This window comes from Pseudophryne corroboree, assembly GCF_028390025.1.
Source record: "Pseudophryne corroboree isolate aPseCor3 chromosome 10 unlocalized genomic scaffold, aPseCor3.hap2 SUPER_10_unloc_4, whole genome shotgun sequence".
Classification (NCBI taxonomy): Eukaryota; Metazoa; Chordata; class Amphibia; order Anura; family Myobatrachidae; genus Pseudophryne; species Pseudophryne corroboree.
The window spans coordinates 563,628-590,191 of NW_026967475.1; the positions used below are offsets into that span (position 1 = coordinate 563,628).

Sequence of the window (26,564 nt, forward strand, 5' to 3'; positions counted from 1 at the left end):
GCCCGTTTGGGAGCTTTGGTATAATCCCCATGGTCCTTACGGAGTTCCCAGCATCCACTAGGACGTCAGAGAAAATAAGAATTTACTTACCGATAATTCTATTTCTCGTAGTCCGTAGTGGATGCTGGGCGCCCTTCCCAAGTGCGGATTGTCTGCAATACTTGTACATAGTTATTGTTAACTAAATCGGGTTTTTGTTGTTGTGAGCCATCTTTCCAGAGGCTCCTCTGTTATCATGCTGTTAACTGGGTTCAGATCACAAGTTGTACGGTGTGATTGGTGTGGCTGGTATGAGTCTTACCCGGGATTCAAAATCCTTCCTTATTGTGTACGCTCGTCCGGGCACAGTATCCTAACTGAGGCTTGGAGGAGGGTCATAGGGGGAGGAGCAAGTGCACACCAGGTAGTCCTAAAGCTTTACTTTTGTGCCCAGTCTCCTGCGGAGCCGCTATTCCCCATGGTCCTTACGGAGTTCCCAGCATCCACTACGGACTACGAGAAATAGAATTAACGGTAAGTAAATTCTTATTATTACCAGAGTATTACCAGTATATTACCAGCGTATTACCAGTATATTACCAGCGTATTACCAGTATATTACCAGCGTATTACCAGCGTATTACCAGCGTATTACCAGTATATTACCAGCGTATTACCAGCATATTAAATACAAGAACATAAGGGGCCTGTGACATGCAGATGTGTTATTATTGCTGCACTGACGCAGATTCACAAAGACTCCCGTCCCAGCGTATTACCAGTATATTACCAGAGTATTACCAGTATATTACCAGCGTATTACCAGTATATTACCAGCGTATTACCAGCGTATTACCAGCGTATTACCAGTATATTACCAGCGTATTACCAGCATATTAAATACAAGAACATAAGGGGCCTGTGACATGCAGATGTGTTACTATTGCTGCACTGACGCAGATTCACAAAGACTCCCGTCCCAGCATATTACCAGTATATTACCAGAGTATTACCAGTATATTACCAGAGTATTACCAGTATATTACCAGAGTATTACCAGTATATTACCAGCGTATTACCAGCATATTAAATACAAGAACATAAGGGGCCTGTGACATGCAGATGTGTTATTATTGCTGCACTGACGCAGATTCACAAAGACTCCCGTCCCAGCATATTACCAGTATATTACCAGAGTATTACCAGTATATTACCAGCGTATTACAGTATATTACCAGCGTATTACCAGCATATTAAATACAAGAACATAAGGGGCCTGTGACATGCAGATGTGTTATTATTGCTGCACTGACGCAGATTCACAAAGACTCCCGTCCCAGCGTATTACCAGTATATTACCGGCGTATTACCAGTATATTACCAGCATATTACCAGTATATTACCAGAGTATTCCCAGCGTATTTCCAGAGTATTACCAGTATATTACCAGCGTATTACCAGAGTATTACCAGTATATTACCAGCGTATTACCAGAGTATTACCAGTATATTACCAGCGTATTACCAGTATATTACCAGAGTATTACCAGCGTATTACCAGTATATCACCAGCGTATTACCAGTATATTACCAGCGTATTACCAGAGTATTACCAGCGTATTACCAGAGTATTACCAGCGTATTACCAGCGTATTACCAGAGAATTACCAGCGTATTACCAGAGTATTACCAGTATATTACCAGCGTATTACCAGTGTATTACCAGCGTATTACCAGCGTATTACCAGAGTATTACCAGTATATTATCAGCATATTACCAGTGTATTACCAGTATATTACCAGCATATTACCAGCGTATTACCAGCGTATTACCAGAGTATTACCAGTGTATTACAAGAGTATTACCAGTATATTACCAGTATATTACCAGTGTATTACCAGTATATTACTAGTGTATTACCAGAGTATTACCAGAGTATTACCAGTATATTAACAGTATATTACCAGCGTATTACCAGTGTATTACCAGTATATTACCAGCGTATTACCAGAGTATTACCAGCGTATTACCAGTGTATTACCAGTATATTACCAGTATATTACCAGCGTATTACCAGTATATTACAAGTATATTACCAGCGTATTACCAGCATATTACCAGAGTATTACCAGTATTTTACCAGCGTATTACCAGAGTATTACCAGAGTATTACCAGTATATTACCAGTGTATTACCAGTGTATTACCAGCGTATTACCAGTATATTACCAGTATATTACCAGCATATTACCAGCGTATTACCAGAGTATTACCAGTATATTACCAGTATATTACCAGCGTATTCCCAGCGTATTACCAGAGTATTACCAGCGTATTACCAGTATATTACCAGCGTATTACCAGTATATTACCAGCGTATTACCAGCATATTACCAGTATATTACCAGCGTATTACCAGAGTATTACCAGTATATTACCAGCGTATTACCAGCGTATTACCAGTATATTACCAGCGTATTACCAGCGTATTACCAGTGTATTACCAGCGTAAAACCAGTATATTACCAGCGTATTACCAGCGTATTACCAGAGTATTACCAGTGTATTACAAGAGTATTACCAGTATATTACCAGTATATTACCAGTGTATTACCAGTATATTACCAGAGTATTACCAGAGTATTACCAGTATATTAACAGTATATTACCAGCGTATTACCAGTGTATTACCAGTATATTACCAGCGTATTACCAGAGTATTACCAGCGTATTACCAGTGTATTACCAGTATATTACCAGTATATTACCAGCGTATTACCAGTATATTACAAGTATATTACCAGAGTATTACCAGTATTTTACCAGCGTATTACCAGAGTATTACCAGAGTATTACCAGTATATTACCAGTGTATTACCAGTGTATTACCAGCGTATTACCAGTATATTACCAGTATATTACCAGCATATTACCAGCGTATTACCAGAGTATTACCAGTATATTACCAGTATATTACCAGCGTATTCCCAGCGTATTACCAGAGTATTACCAGCGTATTACCAGTATATTACCAGCGTATTACCAGTATATTACCAGCGTATTACCAGCATATTACCAGTATATTACCAGCGTATTACCAGAGTATTACCAGTATATTACCAGCGTATTACCAGCGTATTACCAGTATATTACCAGCGTATTACCAGCGTATTACCAGTGTATTACCAGCGTAAAACCAGTATATTACCAGCGTATTACCAGCGTATTACCAGAGTATTACCAGTATATTACCAGTATATTACCAGCATATTACCAGAGTATTACCAGCATATTACCAGTATATTACCAGCGTATTACCAGAGTATTACCAGCGTATTACCAGTAAATTACCAGCATATTACCAGCGCATTACCAGCGTATTACCAGAGTATTACCAGCGTATTACCAGTATATTACCAGCGTATTACCAGTATATCACCAGCGTATAACCAGTATATTACCAGCGTATAACCAGAGTATTACCAGTATAGTACCAGCGTATTACCAGTATATTACCAGCGTATTACCAGAGTATTACCAGCGTATTACCAGAGTATTACCAGCTTATTACCAGTGTATTACCAGAGTATTACCAGCGTATTACCAGTATATTACCAGCGTATTACCAGCGTATTACCAGAGTATTACCAGCGTATTACCAGCGTATTACCAGAATATTACCAGTGTATTACCAGTATTTCTCTAACGTCCTAGTGGATGCTGGGGACTCCGTAAGGACCATGGAGAATAGACGGGCTCCGCAGGAGACATGGGCACTTTAAGAAAGAATTTAGATTCTGGTGTGCTCTGGCTCCTCCCTCTATGTCCCTCCTCCAGACCTCAGTTTGAATCTGTGCCCGGACGAGCTGGGTGCTGTTCAGTGAGCTCTCCTGAGTTTGCTGAGAGAAAGTATTTTGTTAGGTTTTTTATTTTCAGGGAGCTCTGCTGGCAACAGACTCCCTGCATCGTGGGACTGAGGGGAGAGAAGCAGCCCTACTCTCTGAAGATAGGTCCTGCTTCTTAGGCTACTGGACACCATTAGCTCCAGAGGGATCGTACGCAGGATCTCACCCTCGCCGTCCGATCCCAGAGCCGCGCCGCCGCCCCCCTCGCAGAGCCGGAAGACAGAAGCCGGGTGAGTATGAGAAGCAAGAAGACTTCGAAATCGGCGGCAGAAGACTCCGTTCTTCACTGAGGTAACGCACAGCACTGCAGCTGTGCGCCATTGCTCCCACACACCTCACATACTCCGGTCACTGTAAGGGTGCAGGCCGCATGGGGGGGGCGCCCTGGGCAGCATATGGACCTCTTTTGGCAAAGGTAAACATATATACAGTTGGGCACTGTATATATGTATGAGCCCCCGCCAAGAAAATGTATATTTAAGCGGGACAGAAGCCCGCCGTCGAGGGGGCGGGGCTTCTTCCTCAGCACTCACCTGCGCCATGTTTTTTCTCCACAGCACCGCTGAGAGGAAGCTCCCCGGTTTCTCCTCTGCTTATACCACGGTAGAAGAGAGGGTTTTAAAGAAGAAGGGGGGCACATAATTCGGCGCAGATAATAACAGCGCTACTGGGTAAACATTAAATTGCTGTGTTTTTTCCTGGGTCATATAGCGCTGGGGTGTGTGCTGGCATACTCTCTCTCTGTCTCTCCAAAGGGCCTTGTGGGGGAATTATCTTCAGATGAGCATTCCCTGAGTGTGTGGTGTGTCGGTACGTGTGTGTCGACATGTCTGAGGTAAAAGGCTCTCCTAAGGAGGTGATGGAGCAAATGTGTGTGTGTGTGTGTGTGTGTGTGGTGTCTCCGTCGACAACGCCGACACCTGTTTGGATATGTGTAAGTGCTAAGGTGAATTTATTGCACAAAAGATTAGAGAACAGACAGGAAATCTACCCATGTCTGTCCCTATGTCACAGAGACCTTCAGAGTCTCTCAATGCTCACTATCCAAAATAATAGACACTGATATCGACACGGAGTTTGACTCCAGTGTCGACTACGATAATGCAAAGTTACAGCCAAAATGGCAGAAAAGTATTCAATATATGATTATTGTAATGAAAGATGTTTTGCATATCACTGATGACTCATCTGTCCCTGACACAAGGGTACACATGTTTAAGGGGAAGAAAGCTGAGGTCAATTTCCCTCCTCTCATGATGAAATAGAGAGGAAATCTCCAGACAAGAGACTGCAGTTTCCCACAAAGAATTCTCAGGGAGTATCCTTTCCCCACTAGGGCCAGGATACGAGGGGAATCTTCCCCTAGGGTGGACAAAGCTTGTCACGTTTACCCAAAAGGTAGCGCTGACTTTACAGCTATCCTAAGGGATCCTGCAGATAGCTTGCAGTAAAAGTACTTTGAAGTCCATTTACACACATTCTGGTACACTACTCAGACCAACGATTGTGTCGGCATGGGTTTATAGCGCTGTAGCAGCGTGGACATGGAGACCCTAGTATGTGTATACATAGGTATATATATATATATATATATATATATATATAAAAGATGCTGTCTTATATAAATATATATATATATATATATATATATATATATATATATATATATATATATAAAACATGCCCAAAGAGACATTAGTCTACTGGGTTCTAGAGTCAACGCTATGTCGATTTCTGCTAGACGTGTCCTGTGGAACATGCACAGGTGATGCCGACTAAAAGAGGCATATGCAAGGTTTACCTTACAAGGCTGAGGAATTGTGTGGAGAAGGGCTCTCAGACCTGGCCTCCACAGCTATAGCTGGTAATTCTGAACTTTTGCCTTATATTCCCGCACAGCCTAAGAAAGCACGACATTATCAAATGCAGTCCTTTCGATCACAAAGCAAGAAGGTCCGAGGTGCGTCCTTTCTTGCCAGAGGCAGGGGCAGAGGAAAGAAGCTGCACAACACAGCTAGTTCCCAGGAACAGAAGTCCTCCCCGGCCTCTACAAAATCCACCGCAGGACGCTGGGGCTCCACGGGCGGAACTAGGCCTGGTGGGGGCACGTCTTCGAAATTTCAGCCACAAGTGGGTTCACTCCCAGGTGGATCCCTGGGCAATAAAAATTGTGTCTCAGGGATACAAGCTGGAAGTCGAAGAGATGCCCCCTCGCCGATACCTCAAATCGGCCCGACCAGCTTCCCCCCACGAGAGGGAAATAGTGTTAACTGCAATTCACAAATTGTATCTTCAACAGGTGGTGGTCAAGGTTCCCCTCCTTCAACAGGGAAGGGGTTATTATTCGACCATGTTGGTAGTCCCAAAACCGGACGGTTCGGTCAGACCCATATTGAATTTAAAATCCCTGAACATATACCTGTAAAGGTTCAAGTTCAAGATGGAATCGCTGAGAGCGGTCATCGCAAGCCTGGAAGGGGGGGATTTTATGGTGTCTCTGGACATAAAGGATGCATACCTTCATGTCCCCATTTATCCACCTCATCAGGCGTACCTCAGATTTGTGGTACAGGATTGTCATTACCAATTTCAGACGTTGCCGTTTGGTCTCTCCACGGCACCGAGAATATTTACCAAGGTAATGGCGGAAATGAAGGTACTCCTGAGGAAGCAAGGGGTCACAATTATCCCATACTTGGACGATCTCCTCGTGAAGGCGAGATCAAGAGAGCAGTTGCTGAACAGCGTATCACTTTCTCTGGAAGTGTTACGGCAACATGGCTGGATTCTAAATATTCCAAAGTCGCAGTTGGTTCCTACGACTAGTCTGCCTTTCCTGGGCATGATTCTAGACACAGAACAGAAAAGGGTTTATCTCCCGATAGAGAAAGCTCAGGAACTCATGACACTGGTCAGGAACCTATTAAAACCAAAACAGGTGTCAGTGCATCACTGCACTCGAGTCCTGGGAAAGATGGTGGCATCATAGAGGCCATTCCCTTCGGCAGGTTCCATGCGAGGACCTTTCAATGGGACTTACTGGACAAGTGGTCCGGATCACATCTTCAGATGCATCGGTTAATCACCCTATCCCCCAGGGCCAGGGTGTCTCTTCTGTGGTGGCTGCAGAGCGCTCACCTTCTAGAGGGACGCAGATTCGGCATTCAGGACTGGGTCCTGGTGACTACGGACGCAAGTCTCCGAGGGTGGGGAGCAGTCACACAGGGAAGAGATTTCCAAGGTCTGTGGTCAAGTCAAGAGACTTGCCTTCACATCAACATCCTGGAACTAAGGGCCGTATACAACGCCCTGCGTCAAGCGGAGAACTTGCTTCGCGACCAACCGGTTCTGATTCAGTCAGACAACATCACCACAGTGGCTCATGTAAACCTACAAGGCGGCACAAGGAGCAGAGTGGCGATGGCGGAAGCCACCAGAATTCTTTGCTGGGCGGAGAATCACGTAAGCGCACTGTCAGCAGTGTTCATCCCGGGAGTGGACAACTGGGAAGCAGACTTCCTCAGCAGACACGACCTCCACCCGGGAGAGTGGGGACTTCATCAGGAAGTCTTCGCACAGATTACAAGTCGGTGGGGACTGCCACAGGTGGACATGATGGCATCCCGCTTCAACAAAAAGCTGCAGAGGTATTGCGCCAGGTCAAGAGACCCTCAGGCGATAGCTGTAGACGCCCTGGTGACACCGTGGGTGTTCCAGTCGGTCTATGTATTCCCTCCTCTTCCTCTCATACCCAAGGTGCTGAGGATAATAAGAAAAAGAGGATTGAGAACAATACTCATTGTTCCAGATTGGCCACGAAGTACTTGGTATCCAGATCTGCAAGAAATGCTCACAGAGGACCCGTGGCCTCTTCCTCTAAGACAGGACTTGTTGCAACAGGGGCCCTGTCTGTTCCAATACTTGCCGCGCCTGCGTTTGACGGCATGGCGGTTGAACGCCGGATCCTAGCAGAGAAAGGCATTCCGGATGAGGTCATTCCTACGCTGATAAAGGCTAGGAAGGACTTAACAGCTCAACATTATCACCGTATATGGCGAAAATATGTTGCTTGGTGTGAGGCCAGGAATGCCCCTATGGAGGAATTCCAGCTGGGCCGTTCCTTCACTTCCTACAGTCAGGAGTGAATTTGGGCCTAAAATTGGGTTCCATTAAGGTCCAGATTTCGGCCCTATCCATTTTCTTTCAAAAGGAGTTGACTTCTCTACCTGAAGTTCAGACGTTTGTAAAAGGAGTGCTGCATATTCAGCCCCCTTTTGTGCCTCCAGTGGCACCTTGGGATCTTAACGTGGTGTTGAGTTTCCTGAAATCCCACTGGTTTGGACCACTCAAAACGGTGGAGTTGAAATATCTCACGTGGAAGGTGGTCATGCTATTAGCCTTGGCTTCGGCTAGGCGTGTGTCAGAGTTGGCGGCTTTGTCACATAAAAGCCCCTATCTGGTTTTCCATGCGGAAAGAGCAGATCTGCGGACCCGTCCATAATTTCTGCCGAAAGTGGTTTCATCCTTTCATATAAACCAACCTATTGTGGTGCCTGTGGCTACTACTGACTTGGAGGATTCCGAGTTGCTTGATGTGGTCAGGGCTTTGAAGGTTTATGTAGCCAGAACGGCTAGGGTCAGGAAAACAGAGTCTTTGTTTCTCCTGTATGCTTCCAACAAGCTTGGTGCTCCTGCTTCAAAGCAAACTATTGCTCGCTGGATCTGTAACACGATTCAGCAGGCTCATTCTGCGTCTGGATTGCCGCTGCCAAAATCAGTTAAGGCCCATTCCGCAAGGAAGGTGGGCTCTTCTTGGGCGGCTGCCCGAGGGGTCTCGGCATTACAGCTTTGCCGAGCGGCTACTTGGTCAGGTTCAAACACTTTTGCAAAGTTCTACAAGTTTGATACCCTGGCTGAGGAGGACCTTGTGTTTGCTCAATCGGTGCTGCAGAGTCATCCGCACTCTCCCGCCCGTTTGTGAGCTTTGGTATATTCCCCATGGTCCTTACGGAGTCCCCAGCATCCACTAGGACGTTAGAGAAAATAAGATTTTACTTACCGGTAAATCTATTTATCGTAGTCCGTAGTGGATGCTGGGCGCCCGTCCCAAGTGCGGACTTCTTCTGCAATGCTTGTATATAGTTATTGCTTCAATAAGGGTTATGTTATGGTTGCATCAGGGTTGGACCTGATGCTCTGTTGTTGTCATACTGGTTGTTATAAACTCATGTTATTCGGTGTGATTGGTGTGGCTGGTATGAATCTTGCCCTGGATTACCAAAATCCTTTCCTTGTACTGTCAGCTCTTCTGGGCACAGTTTCTCTAACTGAGGTCTGGAGGAGGGGCATAGAGGGAGGAGCCAGAGCACACCAGAACCTAAATTCTTTCTTAAAGTGCCCATGCCTCCTGCGGAGACAGTCTATCCCCATGGTCCTTACGGAGTCCCCAGCATCCACTACGGACTACGAGAAATAGATTTACCGGTAAGTAAAATCTTATTATTACCAGAGTATTACCAGTATATTACCAGCGTATTACCAGTATATTACCAGTGTATTACCAGTATATTACCAGAGTATTACCAGTATATTACCAGCGTATTACCAGCGTATTACCAGAATATTACCAGCGTATTACCAGAGTATTACCAGTATATTACCAGAGTATTACCAGTATATTACCAGCGTATTACCAGCGTATTACCAGCGTATTACCAGAATATTACCAGCGTATTACCAGAGTATTACCAGTATATTACCAGTATATTACCAGTATATTACCAGAGCATTACCAGCGTATTACCAGCGTATTACCAGAATATTACCAGCGTATTACCAGAGTATTACCAGTATATTACCAGTATATTACCAGAGCATTACCAGCGTATTACCAGCGTATTCCCAGCGTATTACCAGTATATTACCAGCGTATTACCAGCATATTACCAGTATATTACCAGTATATTACCAGCGTATTACCAGCGTATTTCCAGAGTGTTACCAGCGTATTACCAGTATATTACCAATATATTACCAGCATATTACCAGTGTATTACCAGTATATTACCAGCGTATTACCAGTATATTACCAGCGTATTACCAGCGTATTACCAGCGTATTACCAGAGTATTACCAGCGTATCACCAGAGTATTACCAGCGTATTACCAGAGTATTACCAGCGTATTACCAGTATATTACCAGCGTATTACCAGCGTATTACCAGTATATTACCAGTGTATTATCAGAGTATTACCAGCATATTACCAGCGTATTACCAGTATATTACCAGCGTATTACCAGAGCATTACCAGCGTATTACCAGTATATTACCAGTATATTACCAGCATATTACCAGTATATTACCAGCGTATTACCAGAGTATTACCAGAGTATTACCAGAGCATTACCAGCGTATTACCAGTATATTACCAGTATATTACCAGCGTATTACCAGTATATTACCAGAGTATTACCAGAGTATTACCAGCGTATTCCCAGAGTATTCCCAGCGTATTACCAGTATATTACCAGCGTATTACCAATATATTACCAGCGTTTTTCCAGAGTATTACCAGCGTATTACCAGTATATTACCAGAGTATTACCAGCGTATTACCAGAGTATTCCCAGCGTATTACCAGTATATTACCAGCGTATTACCAATATATTACCAGCGTTTTTCCAGAGTATTACCAGCGTATTACCAGTATATTACCAGAGTATTACCAGCGTATTACCAGAGTATTCCCAGCAGGGCCGGTTACGGGGCTTCTGGCGCCCCGGGCGGCATTAGTGGCCTACTGTTGTAGGATGTGCGGTTCGCGATGACGTCATCGCGCACAGCAAAGGTCCTCTCCACGAAGGTAAACTAGACGCTAAGCGTCTAGTTCCCTTCGTGGAGAGGACCTTTGCTGTGCAGTGCCCGATGACGTCAACGCGCACCGCACATCATTACAGTGAAGGTCCTCTCCAGGAAGGGAAATTAGACGCGTAGCATCTAGTTTCCCTTCACAACGGACAGCGGGGCCGCGGCAGCGGGGGTCACTACAGCAGCAGCGGATCTTGCCATGGTGCGGTGCCCTCCGAATGGCGCCGGCAGCCTCCGGAAGGCGGCGCCCCGGGGAAAAGTCCTGCTTGCCCGTGGCAAGATCGGCTACTGATTCCCAGCGTATTACCAGTATATTACCAGAGTATTACCAGCTTATTACCAGTATATTACCAGTGTATTACCAGAGTATTCCCAGCATATTACCAGTATATTACCAGCGTATTACCAGTATATTACCAGAGTATTACCAGCGTATTACCAGTATATTTCAGAGTATTACCAGCATATTACCAGTATATTACTAGCGTATTACCAGTATATTACCAGCGTATTACCAGCGTATTACCAGCGTATTACCACAGTATTACCAGCGTATTACCAGTATATTACCAGCGTATTACCAGTATATTACCAGAGTATTACCAGTATATTACCAGTGTATTGCCAGTATATTACCAGCGTATTACCAGAGTATTACCAGCGTATTACCAGTATATTACCAGCGTATTACCAGTATATTACCAGCGTATTACCAGTATATTACCAGCGTATTACCAGCGTATTACCAGCGTATTGCCAGAGTATTCCCAGAGTATTACCAGTATATTACCAGCGTATTACCAGTATATTACCAGCGTATTACCAGTATATTACCAGCGTATAACCAGAGTATTACCAGAGTATTACCAGCGTGTTACCAGTATATTACCAGTATATTACCAGAGTATTACTAGTATATTACCAGAGTATTACCAGCGTATTACCAGCGTATTACCAGTATATTACCATTGTATTACCAGTATATTACCAGAGTATTACCAGCGTATTACCAGTATATTACCAGCGTATTACCAGCGTATTACCAGTGTATTACCTGTATATTACCAGTATATTACCAGAGTATTACCAGTATATTACCAGAGTATTACCAGCATATTACCAGTATATTACCAGTGTATTACCAGTATATTACCAGTATATTACCAGTATATTACCAGAGTATTACCAGTATATTACCAGAGTATTACCAGTATATTACCAGTATATTACCAGAGTATTACCAGCATATTACCAGTATATTACCAGTGTATTACCAGTATATTACCAGTATATTACCAGAGTATTACCAGTATATTACCAGTATATTACCAGAGTATTACCAGTATATTACCAGTATATTACCAGAGTATTACCAGTATATTACCAGAGTATTACCAGCATATTACCAGTATATTACCAGCGTATTACCAGAGTATTCCCAGCGTATTACCAGTATATTACCAGCGTATTACAAGTATATTACCAGAGTATTACCAGAGTTTTACCAGCGTATTACCAGTATATTACCAGCGTATTCCCAGCGTATTACCAGTATATTACCAGCGTATTACCAGCGAATTACCAGCGTATTACCAGCATATTACTAGTATATTACCAGTATATTACCAGTGAATTACCAGCGTATTACCAGCGTATTACTAGTATATTACCAGCGTATTACCAGAGAATTACCAGCGTATTACCAGTATATTACCAGAGTATTACCAGCGTATTTCCAGTATATTACCAGCGTATTACCAGCATATTACCAGAGAATTACCAGCGTATTACCAGAGTATTACCAGTATATTACCAGCGTATTACCAGTATATTACCAGCGTATTACCAGAGTATTACCAGCGTATTATCAGAGTATTACCAGTATATTACCAGTATATTACCAGCGTATTACCAGCGTATTACCAGTATATTACCAGCGTATTACCAGTATATTACCAGTATATTACCAGCGTATTACCAGAGTATTACCAGCGTATTATCAGAGTATTACCAGTCACAGCCAATAGTCTGTTGTTCAAGTTCTGTTCCTGCCAAATAAAATAATTTGGAAACGATTAGACGACATGAACTCTGCTGGAATAGGAGGAGAATCTCCGCAGCTATAGCCAGGCCCAGATCTGACGCCTGGTGCAGGTGTGTCTATAATAATGTCTCCTCTGTGATTTATCCCTCTCACTGGCCGCACTTACTCCAGTATCTGACGCCTGGTGCAGGTGTGTCTATAATAATGTCTCCTCTGTGATTTATCCCTGTCACTGGCTGCACTTACTCCAGTATCTGACGCCTGGTGCAGGTGTGTCTATAATAATGTCTCCTCTGTGATTTATCCCTCTCACTGGCCGCACTTACTCCAGTATCTGACGCCTGGTGCAGGTGTGTCTATAATAATGTCTCCTCTGTGATTTATCCCTCTCACTGGCCGCACTTACTCCAGTATCTGACGCCTGGTGCAGGTGTGTCTATAATAATGTCTCCTCTGTGATTTATCCCTCTCACTGGCCGCACTTACTCCAGTATCTGACGCCTGGTGCAGGTGTGTCTATAATAATGTCTCCCCTGTGATTTATCCCTGTCACTGGCCGCACTTACTCCAGTATCTGACGTCTGGTGCAGGTGTGTCTATAATAATGTCTCCTCTGTGATTTATCCCTCTCACTGGCCGCACTTACTCCAGTATCTGACGCCTGGTGCAGGTGTGTCTATAATAATGTCTCCTCTGTGATTTATCCCTCTCACTGGCCGCACTTACTCCAGTATCTGACGCCTGGTGCAGGTGTGTCTATAATAATGTCTCCTCTGTGATTTATCCCTCTCACTGGCAGCACTTACTCCAGTATCTGACGCCTGGTGCAGGTGTGTCTATAATAATGTCTCCTCTGGGATTTATCCCTCTCACTGGCCGCACTTACTCCAGTATCTGACGCCTGGTGCAGGTGTGTCTATAATAATGTCTCCTCTGTGATTTATCCCTCTCACTGGCCGCACTTACTCCAGTATCTGACGCCTGGTGCAGGTGTGTCTATAATAATGTCTCCTCTGTGATTTATCCCTCTCACTGGCCGCACTTACTCCAGTATCTGACGCCTGGTGCAGGTGTGTCTATAATAATGTCTCCTCTGTGATTTATCCCTCTCACTGGCTGCACTTACTCCAGTATCTGACGCCTGGTGCAGGTGTACCTATAATAATGTCTCCTCTGTGATTTATCCCTCTCACTGGCCGCACTTACTCCAGTATCTGACGCCTGGTGCAGGTGTGTCTATAATAATGTCTCCTCTGTGATTTATCCCTGTCACTGGCCGCACTTACTCCAGTATCTGACGCCTGGTGCAGGTGTGTCTATAATAATGTCTCCTCTGTGATTTATCCCTCTCACTGGCCGCACTTACTCCAGTATCTGACGCCTGGTGCAGGTGTGTCTATAATAATGTCTCCTCTGTGATTTATCCCTCTCACTGGCCGCACTTACTCCAGTATCTGACGCCTGGTGCAGGTGTGTCTATAATAATGTCTCCTCTGTGATTTATCCCTCTCACTGGCTGCACTTACTCCAGTATCTGACGCCTGGTGCAGGTGTGTCTATAATAATGTCTCCTCTGTGATTTATCCCTGTCACTGGCCGCACTTACTCCAGTATCTGACACCTGGTGCAGGTGTGTCTATAATAATGTCTCCTCTGTGATTTATCCCTCTCACTGGCTGTACTTACTCCAGTATCTGACGCCTGGTGCAGGTGTGTCTATAATAATGTCTCCTCTGTGATTTATCCCTCTCACTGGCCGCACTTACTCCAGTATCTGACGCCTGGTGCAGGTGTGTCTATAATAATGTCTCCTCTGTGATTTATCCCTCTCACTGGCTGCACTTACTCCAGTATCTGACGCCTGGTGCAGGTGTGTCTATAATAATGTCTCCTCTGTGATTTATCCCTCTCACTGGCCGCACTTACTCCAGTATCTGACGCCTGGTGCAGGTGTGTCTATAATAATGTCTCCTCTGTGATTTATCCCTCTCACTGGCTGCACTTACTCCAGTATCTGACGCCTGGTGCACGTGTGTCTATAATAATGTCTCCTCTGTGATTTATCCCTGTCACTGGCCGCACTTACTCCAGTATCTGACGCCTGGTGCAGGTGTGTCTATAATAATGTCTCCTCTGTGATTTATCCCTCTCACTGGCCGCACTTACTCCAGTATCTGACGCCTGGTGCAGGTGTGTCTATAATAATGTCTCCTCTGTGATTTATCCCTCTCACTGGCCGCACTTACTCCAGTATCTGACGCCTGGTGCAGGTGTGTCTATAATAATGTCTCCTCTGGGATTTATCCCTCTCACTGGCCGCACTTACTCCAGTATCTGACGCCTGGTGCAGGTGTGTCTATAATAATGTCTCCTCTGTGATTTATCCCTCTCACTGGCCGCACTTACTCCAATATCTGATGCCCTGTGCAGGTGTGTCTATAATAATGTCTCCTCTGTGATTTATCCCTGTCACTGCCCGCACTTACTCCAGTATCTGACGCCTGGTGCAGGTGTGTCTATAATAATGTCTCCTCTGGGATTTATCCCTCTCACTGGCCGCACTTACTCCAGTATCTGACGCCTGGTGCAGGTGTGTCTATAATAATGTCTCCTCTGTGATTTATCCCTCTCACTGGCCGCACTTACTCCAGTATCTGACGCCTGGTGCAGGTGTGTCTATAATAATGTCTCCTCTGTGATTTATCCCTCTCACTGGCCGCACTTACTCCAGTATCTGACGCCTGGTGCAGGTGTGTCTATAATAATGTCTCCCCTGTGATTTATCCCTGTCACTGGCCGCACTTACTCCAGTATCTGACGCCTGGTGAAGGTGTGTCTATAATAATGTCTCCTCTGTGATTTATCCCTCTCACTGGCCGCACTTACTCCAGTATCTGACGCCTGGTGCAGGTGTGTCTATAATAATGTCTCCTCTGTGATTTATCCCTCTCACTGGCCGCACTTACTCCAGTATCTGACGCCTGGTGCAGGTGTGTCTATAATAATGTCTCCCCTGTGATTTATCCCTGTCACTGGCCGCACTTACTCCAGTATCTGACGCCTGGTGCAGGTGTGTCTATAATAATGTCTCCCCTGTGATTTATCCCTGTCACTGGCCGCACTTACTCCAGTATCTGACGCCTGGTGCAGGTGTGTCTATAATAATGTCTCCTCTGTGATTTATCCCTCTCACTGGCCGCACTTACTCCAGTATCTGACGCCTGGTGCAGGTGTGTCTATAATAATGTCTCCTCTGTGATTTATCCCTGTCACTGGCCGCACTTACTCCAGTATCTGACGCCTGGTGCAGGTGTGTCTATAATAATGTCTCCCCTGTGATTTATCCCTGTCACTGGCCGCACTTACTCCAGTATCTGACGCCTGGTGAAGGTGTGTCTATAATAATGTCTCCTCTGTGATTTATCCCTCTCACTGGCCGCACTTACTCCAGTATCTGACGCCTGGTGCAGGTGTGTCTATAATAATGTCTCCCCTGTGATTTATCCCTGTCACTGGCCGCACTTACTCCAGTATCTGACGCCTGGTGCAGGTGTGTCTATAATAATGTCTCCCCTGTGATTTATCCCTGTCACTGGCCGCACTTACTCCAGTATCTGACGCCTGGTGCAGGTGTGTCTATAATAATGTCTCCCCTGTGATTTATCCCTGTCACTGGCCGCACTTACTCCAGTATCTGACGCCTGGTGAAGGTGTGTCTATAATAATGTCTCCTCTGTGATTTATCCCTCTCACTGGCCGCACTTACTCCAGTATCTGACGCCTGGTGCAGGTGTGTCTATAATAATGTCTCCCCTGTGATTTATCCCTGTCACTGGCCGCACTTACTCCAGTATCTGACGCCTGGTGCAGGTGTGTCTATAATAATGTCTCCCCTGTGATTTATCCCTGTCACTGGCCGCACTTACTCCAGTATCTGACGCCTGGTGCAGGTGTGTCTATAATAATGTCTCCCCTGTGATTTATCCCTGTCACTGGCCGCACTTACTCCAGTATCTGACGCCTGGTGCAGGTGTACCTATAAGAATGTCTCCTCTGTGATTTATCCCTGTCACTGGCCGCACTTACTCCAGTATCTGACGCCTGGTGCAGGTGTGTCTATAATAATGTCTCCTCTGTGATTTATCCCTCTCACTGGCTGCACTTACTCCAGTATCTGACGCCTGGTGCAGGTGTGTCTATAATAATGTCTCCTCTGTGATTTATCCCTCTCACTGGCCGCACTTACTCCAGTATCTGACGCCTGGTGCAGGTGTGTCTATAATAATGTCTCCTCTGTGATTTATCCCTCTCACTGGCCGCACTTACTCCAGTATCTGACGCCTGGTGCAGGTGTGTCTATAATAATGTCTCCCCTGTGATTTATCCCTGTCACTGGCCGCACTTACTCCAGTATCTGACGCCTGGTGAAGGTGTGTCTATAATAATGTCTCCTCTGTGATTTATCCCTCTCACTGGCCGCACTTACTCCAGTATCTGACGCCTGGTGCAGGTGTGTCTATAATAATGTCTCCTCTGTGATTTATCCCTCTCACTGGCCGCACTTACTCCAGTATCTGACGCCTGGTGCAGGTGTGTCTATAATAATGTCTCCTCTGTGATTTATCCCTCTCACTGGCCGCACTTACTCCAGTATCTGACGCCTGGTGCAGGTGTGTCTATAATAATGTCTCCTCTGTGATTTATCCCTCTCACTGGCCGCACTTACTCCAATATCTGATGCCTGGTGCAGGTGTGTCTATAATAATGTCTCCTCTGTGATTTATCCCTGTCACTGCCCGCACTTACTCCAGTATCTGACGCCTGGTGCAGGTGTGTCTATAATAATGTCTCCTCTGTGATTTATCCCTCTCACTGGCCGCACTTACTCCAGTATCTGACGCCTGGTGCAGGTGTGTCTATAATAATGTCTCCTCTGTGATTTATCCCTCTCACTGGCCGCACTTACTCCAGTATCTGACGCCTGGTGCAGGTGTGTCTATAATAATGTCTCCTCTGTGATTTATCCCTCTCACTGGCCGCACTTACTCCAATATCTGACGCCTGGTGCAGGTGTGTCTATAATAATGTCTCCTCTGTGATTTATCCCTCTCACTGGCTGCACTTACTCCAGTATCTGACGCCTGGTGCAGGTGTGTCTATAATAATGTCTCCTCTGTGATTTATCCCTCTCACTGGCCGCACTTACTCCAGTATCTGACGCCTGGTGCAGGTGTGTCTATAATAATGTCTCCTCTGTGATTTATCCCTCTCACTGGCCGCACTTACTCCAGTATCTGACGCCTGGTGCAGGTGTGTCTATAATAATGTCTCCTCTGTGATTTATCCATCTCACTGGCCGCACTTACTCCAGTATCTGATGCCTGGTGCAGGTGTGTCTATAATAATGTCTCCTCTGTGATTTATCCCTCTCACTGGCCGCACTTACTCCAGTATCTGACGCCTGGTGCAGGTGTGTCTATAATAATGTCTCCTCTGTGATTTATCCCTGTCACTGGCCGCACTTACTCCAGTATCTGACGCCTGGTGCAGGTGTGTCTATAATAATGTCTCCTCTGTGATTTATCCCTGTCACTGGCTGCACTTACTCCAGTATCTGACGCCTGGTGCAGGTGTGTCTATAATAATGTCTCCTCTGTGATTTATCCCTCTCACTGGCCGCACTTACTCCAGTATCTGACGCCTGGTGCAGGTGTGTCTATAATAATGTCTCCTCTGTGATTTATCCCTCTCACTGGCCGCACTTACTCCAGTATCTGACGCCTGGTGCAGGTGTGTCTATAATAATGTCTCCTCTGTGATTTATCCCTCTCACTGGCCGCACTTACTCCAGTATCTGACGCCTGGTGCAGGTGTGTCTATAATAATGTCTCCTCTGTGATTTATCCCTCTCACTGGCCGCACTTACTCCAGTATCTGACGCCTGGTGCAGGTGTGTCTATAATAATGTCTCCTCTGGGATTTATCCCTCTCACTGGCCGCACTTACTCCAGTATCTGACGCCTGGTGCAGGTGTGTCTATAATAATGTCTCCTCTGTGATTTATCCCTCTCACTGGCCGCACTTACTCCAGTATCTGACGCCTGGTGCAGGTGTGTCTATAATAATGTCTCCTCTGTGATTTATCCCTGTCACTGGCCGCACTTACTCCAGTATCTGACGCCTGGTGCAGGTGTGTCTATAATAATGTCTCCTCTGTGATTTATCCCTGTCACTGGCTGCACTTACTCCAGTATCTGACGCCTGGTGCAGGTGTGTCTATAATAATGTCTCCTCTGTGATTTATCCCTGTCACTGGCCGCACTTACTCCAGTATCTGACGCCTGGTGCAGGTGTGTCTATAATAATGTCTCCTCTGTGATTTATTCCTCTCACTGGCTGCACTTACTCCAGTATCTGACGCCTGGTGCAGGTGTGTCTATAATAATGTCTCCTCTGTGATTTATCCCTCTCACTGGCCGCACTTACTCCAGTATCTGACGCCTGGTGCAGGTGTGTCTATAATAATGTCTCCTCTGTGATTTATCCCTGTCACTGGCCGCACTTACTCCAGTATCTGACGCCTGGTGCAGGTGTGTCTATAATAATGTCTCCTCTGTGATTTATCCCTCTCACTGGCCGCACTTACTCCAGTATCTGACGTCTGGTGCAGGTGTGTCCTGTCTATAATAATGTCTCCCCTGTGATTTATCCCTCTCACTGGCCGCACTTACTCCAGTATCTGACGCCTGGTGCAGGTGTGTCTATAATAATGTCTCCTCTGTGATTTATACCTCTCACTGCCCGCACTTACTCCAGTATCTGACACCTGGTGCAGGTGTGCCTATAATAATGTCTCCTCTGTGATTTATCCCTCTCACTGGCTGCACTTACTCCAGTATCTGACGCCTGGTGCAGGTGTGTCTATAATAATGTCTCCTCTGTGATTTATCCCTCTCACTGGCTGCACTTACTCCAGTATCTGTCGCCTGGTGCAGGTGTGTCTATAATAATGTCTCCTCTGTGATTTATCCCTCTCACTGGCTGCACTTACTCCAGTATCTGACGCCTGGTGCAGGTGTGTCTATAATAATGTCTCCTCTGTGATTTATCCCTCTCACTGGCCGCACTTACTCCAGTATCTGACGCCTGGTGCAGGTGTGTCTATAATAATGTCTCCTCTGTGATTTATCCCTCTCACTGGCCGCACTTACTCCAGTATCTGACGCCTGGTGCAGGTGTGTCTATAATAATGTCTCCTCTGTGATTTATCCCTCTCACTGGCCGCACTTACTCCAGTATCTGACGCCTGGTGCAGGTGTGTCTATAATAATGTCTCCTCTGTGATTTATCCCTCTCACTGGCTGCACTTACTCCAGTATCTGACGCCTGGTGCAGGTGTGTCTATAATAATGTCTCCCCTGTGATTTATCCCTCTCACTGGCCGCACTTACTCCAGTATCTGACGCCTGGTGCAGGTGTGTCTATAATAATGTCTCCTCTGTGATTTATCCCTCTCACTGGCCGCACTTACTCCAGTATCTGACGCCTGGTGCAGGTGTGTCTATAATAATGTCTCTTCTGTGATTTATCCCTCTCACTGGCCGCACTTACTCCAGTATCTGACGCCTGGTGCAGGTGTGTCTATAATAATGTCTCCTCTGTGATTTATCCCTCTCACTGGCCGCACTTACTCCGGTATCTGACGCCTGGTGCAGGTGTGTCTATAATAATGTCTCCTCTGTGATTTATCCCTGTCACTGGCCGCACTTACTCCAGTATCTGACGCCTGGTGCAGGTGTGTTTATAATAATGTCTCCTCTGTGATTTATCCCTCTCACTGGCCGCACTTACTCCAGTATCTGACGCCTGGTGCAGGTGTGTCTATAATAATGTCTCCCTGTGATTTATCCCTCTCACTGGCCGCACTTACTCCAGTATCTGACGCCTGGTGCAGGTGTGTCTATAATAATGTCTCCTCTGTGATTTATCCCTCTCACTGGCCGCACTTACTCCAGTATCTGACGCCTGGTGCAGGTGTGTCTATAATAATGTCTCCTCTGGGATTTATCCCTCTCACTGGCCGCACTTACTCCAGTATCTGACGCCTGGTGCAGGTGTGTCTATAATAATGTCTCCCTGTGATTTATCCCTCTCACTGGCCGCACTTACTCCAGTATCTGACGCCTGGTGCAGGTGTGTCTATAATAATGTCTCCTCTGTGATTTATCCCTCTCACTGGCCGCACTTACTCCAGTATCTGACGCCTGGTGCAGGTGTGTCTATAATAATGTCTCCTCTGTGATTTATCCCTCTCACTGGCCGCACTTACTCCAGTATCTGACACCTGGTGCAGGTGTGTCTATAATAATGTCTCCTCTGTGATTTATCCCTCTCACTGGCCGCACTTACTCCAGTATCTGACGCCTGGTGCAGGTGTGTCTATAATAATGTCTCCTCTGTGATTTATCCCTCTCACTGGCCGCACTTACTCCAGTATCTGACGCCTGGTGCAGGTGTGTCTATAATAATGTCTCCTCTGTGATTTATCCCTGTCACTGGCCGCACTTACTCCAATATCTGATGCCTGGTGCAGGTGTGTCTATAATAATGTCTCCTCTGTGATTTATCCCTGTCACTGGCCGCACTTACTCCAGTATCTGACGCCTGGTGCAGGTGTGTCTATAATAATGTCTCCTCTGTGATTTATCCCTGTCACTGGCCGCACTTACTCCAATATCTGATGCCTGGTGCAGGTGTGTCTATAATAATGTCTCCTCTGTGATTTATCCCTCTCACTCGCCGCACTTACTCCAGTATCTGACGCCTGGTGCAGGTGTGTCTATAATAATGTCTCCTCTGTGATTTATCCCTGTCACTGGCCGCACTTACTCCAATATCTGATGCCTGGTGCAGGTGTGTCTATAATAATGTCTCCTCTGTGATTTATCCCTGTCACTGCCCGCACTTACTCCAGTATCTGACGCCTGGTGCAGGTGTGTCTATAATAATGTCTCCTCTGTGATTTATCCCTCTCACTGGCCGCACTTACTCCAGTATCTGACGCCTGGTGCAGGTGTGTCTATAATAATGTCTCCTCTGTGATTTATCCCTCTCACTGGCCGCACTTACTCCAGTATCTGACGCCTGGTGCAGGTGTGTCTATAATAATGTCTCCTCTGTGATTTATCCCTCTCACTGGCCGCACTTACTCCAGTATCTGACGCCTGGTGCAGGTGTGTCTATAATAATGTCTCCTCTGTGATTTATCCCTCTCACTGGCCGCACTTACTCCAGTATCTGACGCCTGGTGCAGGTGTGTCTATAATAATGTCTCCTCTGTGATTTATCCCTCTCACTGGCCGCACTTACTCCAATATCTGATGCCTGGTGCAGGTGTGTCTATAATAATGTCTCCTCTGTGATTTATCCCTGTCACTGGCCGCACTTACTCCAGTATCTGACGCCTGGTGCAGGTGTGTCTATAATAATGTCTCCTCTGTGATTTATCCCTGTCACTGGCCGCACTTACTCCAATATCTGATGCCTGGTGCAGGTGTGTCTATAATAATGTCTCCTCTGTGATTTATCCCTCTCACTGGCCGCACTTACTCCAGTATCTGACGCCTGGTGCAGGTGTGTCTATAATAATGTCTCCTCTGTGATTTATCCCTGTCACTGGCCGCACTTACTCCAATATCTGATGCCTGGTGCAGGTGTGTCTATAATAATGTCTCCTCTGTGATTTATCCCTGTCACTGCCCGCACTTACTCCAGTATCTGACGCCTGGTGCAGGTGTGTCTATAATAATGTCTCCTCTGTGATTTATCCCTCTCACTGGCCGCACTTACTCCAGTATCTGACGCCTGGTGCAGGTGTGTCTATAATAATGTCTCCTCTGTGATTTATCCCTCTCACTGGCCGCACTTACTCCAGTATCTGACGCCTGGTGCAGGTGTGTCTATAATAATGTCTCCTCTGTGATTTATCCCTCTCACTGGCCGCACTTACTCCAGTATCTGACGCCTGGTGCAGGTGTGTCTATAATAATGTCTCCTCTGTGATTTATCCCTGTCACTGGCCGTACTTACTCCAGTATCTGACGCCTGGTGCAGGTGTGTCTATAATAATGTCTCCTCTGTGATTTATCCCTCTCACTGCCCGCACTTACTCCAGTATCTGACGCCTGGTGCAGGTGTGTCTATAATAATGTCTCCTCTGTGATTTATCCCTGTCACTGGCCGCACTTACTCCAGTATCTGACGCCTGGTGCAGGTGTGTCTATAATAATATCTCCTCTGGGATTTATCCCTCTCACTGGCCGCACTTACTCCAGTATCTGACGCCTGGTGCAGGTGTGTCTATAATAATGTCTCCTCTGTGATTTATCCCTCTCACTGGCCGCACTTACTCCAGTATCTGACGCCTGGTGCAGGTGTGTCTATAATAATGTCTCCTCTGTGATTTATCCCTCTCACTGGCCGCACTTACTCCAGTATCTGACGCCTGGTGCAGGTGTGTCTATAATAATGTCTCCTCTGTGATTTATCCCTCTCACTGGCCGCACTTACTCCAGTATCTGACGCCTGGTGCAGGTGTGTCTATAATAATGTCTCCTCTGTGATTTATCCCTCTCACTGGCCGCACTTACTCCAGTATCTGACACCTGGTGCAGGTGTGTCTATAATAATGTCTCCTCTGTGATTTATCCTTCTCACTGGCCGCACTTACTCCAGTATCTGACGCCTGGTGCAGGTGTGTCTATAATAATGTCTCCTCTGTGATTTATCCCTGTCACTGGCCGCACTTACTCCAGTATCTGACGCCTGGTGCAGGTGTGTCTATAATAATGTCTCCTCTGTGATTTATCCCTCTCACTGGCCGCACTTACTCCAGTATCTGACGCCTGGTGCAGGTGTGTCTATAATAATGTCTCCTCTGTGATTTATCCCTGTCACTGGCCGCACTTACTCCAGTATCTGACGCCTGGTGCAGGTGTGTCTATAATAATGTCTCCTCTGTGATTTATCCCTCTCACTGGCCGCACTTACTCCAGTATCTGATGCCTGGTGCAGGTGTGTCTATAATAATGTCTCCTCTGTGATTTATCCCTCTCACTGGCTGCACTTACTCCAGTATCTGACGCCTGGTGCAGGTGTGTCTATAATAATGTCTCCTTGTGATTTATCCCTCTCACTGGCCGCACTTACTCCAGTATCTGACGCCTGGTGCAGGTGTGTCTATAATAATGTCTCCCTGTGATTTATCCCTCTCACTGGCTGCACTTACTCCAGTATCTGACGCCTGGTGCAGGTGTGTCTATAATAATGTCTCCTCTGTGATTTATCCCTCTCACTGGCCGCACTTACTCCAGTATCTGACGCCTGGTGCAGGTGTGTCTATAATAATGTCTCCTCTGTGATTTATCCCTGTCACTGGCCGCACTTACTCCAGTATCTGACGCCTGGTGCAGGTGTGTCTATAATAATGTCTCCTCTGTGATTTATCCCTCTCACTGGCCGCACTTACTCCAGTATCTGACGCCTGGTGCAGGTGTACCTATAATAATGTCTCCTCTGTGATTTATCCCTCTCACTGGCTGCACTTACTCCAATATCTGACGCCTGGTGCAGGTGTACCTATAATAATGTCTCCTCTGTGATTTATCCCTCTCACTGGCCGCACTTACTCCAGTATCTGACGCCTGGTGAAGGTGTGTCTATAATAATGTCTCCTCTGTGATTTATCCCTCTCACTGGCCGCACTTACTCCAGTATCTGACGCCTGGTGCAGGTGTGTCTATAATAATGTCTCCTCTGTGATTTATCCCTCTCACTGCCCGCACTTACTCCAGTATCTGACGCCTGGTGCAGGTGTGTCTATAATAATGTCTCCTCTGTGATTTATCCCTCTCACTGGCCGCACTTACTCCAGTATCTGACGCCTGGTGCAGGTGTGTCTATAATAATGTCTCCTCTGTGATTTATCCCTCTCACTGGCCGCACTTACTCCAGTATCTGACGCCTGGTGCAGGTGTGTCTATAATAATGTCTCCTCTGTGATTTATCCCTCTCACTGGCCGCACTTACTCCAATATCTGACGCCTGGTGCAGGTGTGTCTATAATAATGTCTCCTCTGTGATTTATCCCTCTCACTGGCCGCACTTACTCCAGTATCTGACGCCTGGTGCAGGTGTGTCTATAATAATGTCTCCTCTGTGATTTATCCCTCTCACTGGCCGCACTTACTCCAATATTTGACGCCTGGTGCAGGTGTGTCTATAATAATGTCTCCTCTGTGATTTATCCCAGGAGCTCTGAAGAAGTTATCTCCGACACTGGACTTTAATCCTTGTTTGAACACAGCCTGTGGGAAGCCTGCGGTCCGTCCCCTTGTAGACACCGGAGCCATGGTGTTTGTCGTGTTCGGGATTCGAGGAATAAATCGGACAAGGATCCCTGATAATCATGTGCTCGGGGAACTGGTATGATATATGTTATACTGTATACTACTCTCTTGGTCACATGTTATGTGCTAAGCCTTTCAGGTCACTATACACGAGGCATGAGGCATTGTCACCTGGAGTAGGAGTATCATTTTCTGAGTCATTTACAAAAATCAATAATGTAGCCAGAAGCGAAAGGAGAAACGCAAAAGGTGGAATAAGACAACTAAAAACAGAGAAAGGGAGTCTCGTTGAGGGAGACAATGTAATAATGTATCTTAATAATTATTTTTGTTCAGTATTCACAACTGAAGTAGAGGGGGAGTGGCCACAGGAAAGTTGCATATATATTTAGAGAAATGAGGTAGAAAAAAGTACATTTACAGAGGAGATGGTCCTAACAGAACTCTCAAAACTGGAAGTGTATAAATCTATGGGGCCAGATGGGATACATCCAAGGATATTAAAAGAGATTAAAGAGGTGCTGGTAGCATCGTTAACAGAATGATTCAACCAGTCATTAGCTACAGGAGTAATTCCAGAGGGCTGCAAAATCGCGAACGTAGTCCCACTGCACAAAAGTGGAAGCAAGGTAAAGGCAAACAACTACAGACCAGTGAGTCTTACATCAGTAGTAGGGAAATTGATGGAAACACTCTTAATAGAAAGAGTTGTAGATTATCTCAAATCCGGCAATTTACTGGATCCCAAACAGCATGGATTCACTGGGGGGAGATCATGTCAAACAAATCTTATTGACTTTTTTGATTGTGTGACTAAAGTTATAGAAAAAAGGGGGGGGGATGTAGATGTTCCACATCTAGACATTAGTAAAGCTTTTGGCATGGTTATGGATCGGTGAGTTGACCTGGACAATATCAACAGTCAAGGGTAGTGTACATGTGGAATACTAGAACAATGTAAACATGCATGGAATATATATCAAGATATCATTACGGTGAAATAAGGTTCAAATACGGTTAGTGGTAATAATATTGTTAAAAGGGGCAGACTAGATGGGCCAAGTGTTTCTTATCTGCCGTCACATTCTGTGTTTCTATTTTACTAAGGGAAGATCACTGGATTCTAAGCAAACTACTAACATATTATTATTATTATTATTATTATTATTAATGACCGTGAAATTGGGAATATCTCTAGGAATGCTTTGTGATGTCTAGCAGTTACTGTATATAACTTCCCACTGTAGGTCTGTGCTGCGGCACTCCTGGGGCTTCCTGTCTGGTAGTAATGTGCTATAAGGCCGCCGTGGGTCTGTGTTGCGGCACTCCTTGGGCTACTTGTCTGGTAGTAATGTGCTATA

At 45.7% G+C, this 26,564-nt stretch overlaps 1 protein-coding gene across 2 annotated transcripts in view; it reads left to right on the plus strand.

Annotated features, from left to right (window-relative positions):
• DISP3 (dispatched RND transporter family member 3) overlaps positions 1–26,564 on the plus strand; it is a 546,610-nt gene that overhangs the window by 474,914 nt on the left and 45,132 nt on the right. For both annotated transcript variants that reach the window (XM_063948697.1, XM_063948698.1), the window contains exon 15: positions 25,107–25,279. In XM_063948697.1, the coding sequence (XP_063804767.1) occupies positions 25,107–25,279 (173 nt within the window). The remainder of the gene's footprint in view (positions 1–25,106; positions 25,280–26,564) is intronic.